The sequence below is a fragment of the Pinus tabuliformis genome, chromosome 8, assembly GCF_031772625.1.
Source record: "Pinus tabuliformis cultivar Carrire ecotype Pingquan chromosome 8, CPIR1, whole genome shotgun sequence".
Taxonomy (NCBI): Eukaryota; Viridiplantae; Streptophyta; class Pinopsida; order Pinales; family Pinaceae; genus Pinus; species Pinus tabuliformis.
In genome coordinates, this window is record NC_142294.1 from 894122541 (window position 1) to 894129021 (window position 6481).

A 6481-nucleotide genomic window follows, 5' to 3' on the forward strand; every position below is an offset into this window, starting at 1 on the left:
TGGCGTGGAAAATCAAGGATTAATCGCACGAATTTCGGGAGACGTGTCGATTTTGTTTCGGGCGCGGACATTTTGATGTCGAAGGAGCGCCAACCTCTTTCTCTTTGAAAAATCTGCAATTTTTGCAGATTGGAGTTTCCCGGCGGTGGCACTTTGAATTTTTCGGCTCTGTTCGGTGGCAGCAGAGCGGAGTAGCCCGGTGGTGGCGTATTGGAGTCCCTGATCTACTCGGTGGAAGCAGATCGGACCTGCCCGGTGGTGGCACATTCGAGCTCTTTGATCTGCTCGGTGGTAGCAGATCGGGCCTGCCCGGTGGTGGTGCATTCGAGCTCTTTGATTTGTTCGGTGGCAGCAGATCAGATTTTCCCAGTGGTGGCGCATTGGAGTTGTTTTGATCTGTTCAGTGGCAGCAGATTAGATTTTCTCGGTGGTGGCGCATTAGAGTTCCTGATCTGTTCGGTGGTAGCAGATCGGACTTGCCCGGTGGTGGCTCATTGAAGTGTTCAGTTGGATAGAAATTTTATCAGTCCAATATGAATAACAATATAGAATCATATCTCCACGAGTCTGGCAAACTCGATGGATCGAATTTCTCCAACTGGAAATTCAAGATGCATACTTTGCTTGAAAGTGCAAATGCATGGTCAATCGTTACACAGAATGAGCTGAGATCAGGAACAACTACACAAGAACAAGATTGGGATAAAAGGGAGAAAAAAGCAAAGGTTATATTGAAGATGTCCATCAAGGACAGTGTTATCCCACATATTAGAGGTTGTAAATCAGCCGCTGATATTTGGACGATGATCAAAAACCTATATGAGACGCAGAATACAAACTGTGTCTTGTCACTCAAAGGCAAGTTGTTTGCATTAAAGATGGAGGAGAATGAGTCCGTTGTTGGATTCATTGCTAGAGTCAAAGACCTGAGTGACAAATTGGGAGCTATCAGAGAGAAAGTTTCTAATTCAGATCTGGTCACGCTCACGTTGAACAGAATGACTGATGAATACCAGATGCTCATCACAGGGCTGTCAGCAAGAGAGAAAGCCCCTGCATTTGAAGAGCTGATAGGGATTCTGCTATAGGAAGAAGAGTGATGACAAAATTTGAAAACTCAGAGCAATGACCTTGCTTTGATGGCAAAAAGGAGACAGTTTAAAGGGAAGCAGCATTAGCAACCGCAGCAGCAGTAGCAGAGAGGAGCCAACACATTTCAAAAGAGACCGTTTAAAGGTATGTCTGCTAATAATTTTACCATTAAGAAATGTTTTTACTGTGGGAAACCTAGACATGAGATTAGAGATTGTTATATGAGGCAGGCAGACAAAGGAAGAAACAAACAGAGAAAATATAAGGGTTACTTCTTTAATGAAGAGGAGGATCATAGCCACGAACTTCGACTATTTGTAGTCGATCGTGCCCTTTCAGCTTCAAAAGGAGATGAGGACGACATATGGTATGTTGACTCGGGCGCATCCTTACATATGACTGGTAAGAAGGATTGGTTTGAATTTCTTGAAGAAACTTCATCTGGGTCGAAAATCTATCTAGGAGATGATAGTGGACATGAGATCAAAGGACATGGTGACATTCCTGTAAAATTACCTAGCGGTGACATTAGACACCTTAAAAATGTATTGTATGTTCCAGGAATTAAGAAAAATTTGGTCTCTGTCTCCATGATTATTGATGAGGACATGCAAGTTCAATTCTTTAAGACTAATTGTGTCATTAAGGATAGCCAGATGGAAACAGTTGCAACAGGAGTGCGCGTGGATAATTTGTACAGACTAGATGTGAAGAGTATGCCATAGCAAGCAATGGTTGCAGCTAGATTGACAGTCGAAAATCTCTGGCATCAGAGATTCGGCCATCTTAATCTGCAAGACCTCATTCTACTTCAGAGAAAAGGTATGGTCGATGGACTCCCTGTATTCCATAATGTTAAGTTGGATTGTGATGGATGTGCATTAGGGAAAATGCATAGAGAAGAGTTCCCTTTGCATGTTAATAGAAAGGAAAGAGACATTTCAAAACTGGTGCATACAGACATCTGTGGACCTATGCAAACTAGGTCATTAGGAGGAGCATATTACTTTCTCTTATTTATAGATGATTGCATTAGATTTTCATGGGTATACTTTCTGAGTAAAAAGAGTCAAGATTTTCAGTATTTTAAAGAGTTTAAATCCATGGTAGAAAACCAGACATGAAAAAGGATAAAAATTCTCCGCTCAGATCAAGGGGGAGAATACAGGTTGGGAGAGTTCATGGATTTCTGTAAGCATTATGGGATTGTGCAACAGTTTAAAGTGCCCCACACTCCACAGCAGAATGGAGTGGTAGAATGAAAGAAAAGAACTCTTTTGGAGTGCGCAAGGAGCATGCTTCAAGGTAAGGGTCTATCAAATGGTCTTTGGGAAGAAGCTATTAACATTGCTGTGTATTTAAAGAATAGGAGTCCTACTAGATGTCTAGCCTTCAAAACCCCTTTTGAAGCATTGTTTGGATTCAAACCAACAGTGAGTCATTTAAGAATATTTGGGTCAAAAGCTTATGCTCATATACCTAAGGCAGATAGGAAGAAGTCAGATCCTAAAGCCCTGAAATGTATATTTGTTGGATATGGCACTGAGTTCAAGGCATATAAGTTATTTAATCTTGTGGCTCACAAGGTTTTTGCAAGCAGAGATGTCATATTTCATGAACATGTTGAAGAAGGAAAGAATGACTCTAACAATGATTGGCACATTCCATTGCTATTGGAAGAAAACAGTGAGGAAGATGAAGAGCAGGAGGAGAAACAAGAAGAAGAAGTAATAGACAATGTAATCAATGAAGATGCAAGCCCAGAAAAGGCTGAAATAAATAGAGTTGAGGTAAGTCCCTTACCAAGGATATCAGGTAGCAAGACTCGATTACCTGCTAAATTGAGAGACTATGCATTAATGTCAAAGATTTTAAACATTGTAGAACCTGCAAATTATGAGGAAGCAAGTAAATCTAATGCATGGAGGGCTGCAATGTATGAGGAAATTGAATCAATAAATAGAAACCATACTTGGGATTTGGTTGAATTGCCTGAAGGTAAAACTCCCATAGGATGTAAATGGTTGTATAAACCAAAAATAAATGCAGATGGGAGTATAGAGAAACTTAAAGCTAGTCTGGTAGCAAAGGGTTACTCACAGCAAGAGGGAATAGATTTCGATGACACCTTTGCTCCTGTAGCCAAATTAAACACCATTAGAATTCTAATTTCCTTAGCAAAAAAACAAAAATGGCAGCTACACCAGCTAGATGTCAAGTCTACATTTCTGAATGGTGACTTGAAAGAAGAAATTTAGTTAGTACAGCCTGAAGGTTTTGTGAAAAAGGGACAGGAACATCTTGTGTGTAAATTGAAAAAGGCACTTTATGGTTTAAAACAGGCACCCAGGTCGTGGTATGAGAAAATTAACTCATTTTTTGTTCAGCGTGGCTTTCATAAAAGCTTGAATGATCCAAATTTGTATACCAATTTTAATAAACAGAGGCAAATGATTTTGATTTCTTTGTATGTACATGATATCAAAGAAATCAAACAGCATATGTCACAAGTGTTTGAGATGAAAGATCTCGGAAACCTTCATTATTGTTTGGGATTGGAGGTATGGAGAGACTCTGGACAAAATTTTCTTACTCAAGGGAAATATGCCAGAAGCTTGTTGGAAAGGTTCAGAATGGAGCAGTGCAGATCAGCAGCAAAACCATTACAGCAGAACTTAAAGTCAAGCACTGACGATGGTACTAAACAGGTGGATGCTACCATGTACAGATAGCTAGTTGGTAGTTTGATATATCTGACTACAACCAGACCAGATTTGGCATATTATGTTAGTGTGTTGAGCCAGTTCATGTCAGAACCACTCGAAAGTCACTGGCTCGCAGCAAAAAGTGTGTTGAGGTATCTTAGTGGTACTAGTAATTATGGCATTTTGTACACTGACACTTCTGATGTTATTCTAGCAGGTTTTTCAGATTCCAATTGGGCAGGTAACTTGGATGATCGAAGATCTATCACAGGTTATGCATTCAGCATTGGATCTGGGGTCATAGCATGGAGCAGAAAAAAGCAGCACACTGTAGCTCTATCTTCATGTGAAGCTGAGTACCAAGCATTATGTGCAGCCACATGTGAAGCTATCTAGTTGAGAAGACTTCTCAACGATGCAGGAGAAGAGCAGAAAGAATCAACTATTATCAAAACTGACAACCAGAGTACCATCAAGCTTGCAAACAATCCAGTCTTTCATAAAAATACCAAGCATATTGATACTCAAGTTCATTTTGTTCGAGAGAAGCAACAGTCAAAAGAGATATGTGTTGAATATTGTAAAACTTGTGATAACATGGCTGATATTTTTACTAAGCCTCTTGGGCATGTAAAGTTTGAATTGTTTAGAGGGATGCTAGGAGTTCAGGATAATCCTTTCTCCATTAAGGGGGGGAGTTGAAAATAATTAATATTATTTTGTATTAATGGAGAAATGGTTACATAAGTTGTAACGTATCTCCTTAGTTTAGGATTTGTTCCTAGAGTTTAGGAGTTTGTTTGCAACTACCTGATTTCTAGTGATGTACTTAATAATGTAATCATTCATTTGATGAATAGGAGAGTGAACGGAGAGAGTCTCTTTGCTTGAGTACAGTCTCCAGGTGCAGTACTCATCTGTGAGCTGTAACTCCTTTTTAATTCAAATCTGATTTTTATCTATTTTAGAAAAGTTCTCAACACAATCGATACCTGTGATGTCATTTTAGAGAAGTTCCTTTTATGTTAGCTATTGTGATTTATGCATGTTGATTTCTGTTGTAGTTTTTTGCTTCCATTTCAGGATATTTTCAAAATCAATCATCCAAATAAAGATGATTAAGAAACATAAATAATAAATATTCACACGGTTTATTTTAGATATTTTTTTTTGAAAAAAAGGTTAATATATTATATATAATCCATCTGAATTATAATCCACAAATTTCCTAGAAACATAACTAATAAATTATTCTAAGTTTCCTAGAAACATAAATAATAAATTATTCACATTACTTATGTTTAACAAAATGACTATAAAAAAATGTTAACATATTATATATAACTCATCTGAATTACAATCTATACTTTTCCGACGCATTAGGCAGAGCATTGCAATAAGCATGGACGTAGTTGATGGCAAAATTGATTTATATATAGTTATCAAACATGATAAAATCTTAACACAAACAGGAGTCTCGCTTCTAAATTAATACCTGTACTTAAAATTTGACAAATACTTTGTTCTCAAATAGGATAAAATCTCAACACAAACATGAGTATGCCTTTTAAATTAATACCTATAGCTAAAGTTTGACAAATACTTTGTTATCAAACTTAGCGGATGAAGAGGCTAAGAATGTAACTTATTACATGCAAATCACAGGAATTGGATTCCAGAATTTTAGAACATATTAACTCTTCTCTTTGATAGGTTCTTCAAGAGTCTTTGATGTAGTTCCAGATGTAACTGATTGAGTTGGAGACATAGGAATATCCCGTGGTGAAAGTCGTCGATTTCCACTGGCAAGGCCTTTTGGAACTGGTTACAAATACATTTAATGCGATCAATAGTAATAGTAACACATTCTACCAAAGCATTGGAAAGAAATAAAATTCACTTTGAAGATAGCAAAAAAAAACCAAAGTTATAAAATGAAAAACCAAAGATATAAAATGTACCTGAGTAGAATCATTAACTTGTGTAGCCATTACATCATCCACCACATCTATAACAATAAGCCATTGAAAAAATTTGAGTTTCATATAACATGTTTGTTAGATAAACTTGACCCTATGGTGAAGCTGAGGTTATGTCAACAGTTATGGTTAACAATTGTGGTTTTGGGTACCTAGTATTGGTGACTCATGGTATTACATGTAGTTGAAGCCCTTAAAAAGCTTGTGTATTCTCCATTGTAGGCAGCCATGGTTGAGCGGTGAAAGCTTAGGTTGTTGGCCGGCTTGGTTGTGTTTTAGCCAAGTACAATAATAGATCTATTGTTGGTTGGTTTTTCCCCAATTGGGGTTTTCCAAAAAATCATGGTGTACATGGTTTGAATGTGTATTTCTTGATTGTTATATTTATTTCTCTTGAACCCTAACAAGTGGTATCAGAACTCTGGTTGGCAAGGGCCCTCGCTAGCTGTTCGAAATGTTTCCATCGACAAAGTAGTGGCGGTAGTGGCACTGGTTGAAGCAATGGCTCGTTGCACAAACCAGCAGTGTTCGTTGAGTGCTGGTTCGATGAGGAGCAAGAAGAAAATGAGGAGGAGGAGCGTGTAAGCCGTGCATGCCCTATCTCTATGTGAGAAGAGGAGGACGTGTTGTTTGTTATGCCATGAGTTGTTGTGTGCTAAGGAGGAGGAGTGTGTAAGCCGTGCATGCCCTATCTTTGTGTGAGAA

The 6481-nt window shown here is 38.2% G+C and overlaps 1 protein-coding gene across 1 annotated transcript; it reads left to right on the forward strand.

The window, feature by feature from the left end:
• Positions 1 to 611: 611 nt before the first annotated feature.
• LOC149238421 (uncharacterized) lies at positions 612 to 1088 on the forward strand. The gene has a single exon (XM_089369560.1). The coding sequence runs from the start codon at positions 612 to 614 to the stop codon at positions 1086 to 1088; it is 477 nt and encodes a 158-aa protein (XP_089225686.1).
• Positions 1089 to 6481: the final 5393 nt, after the last annotated feature.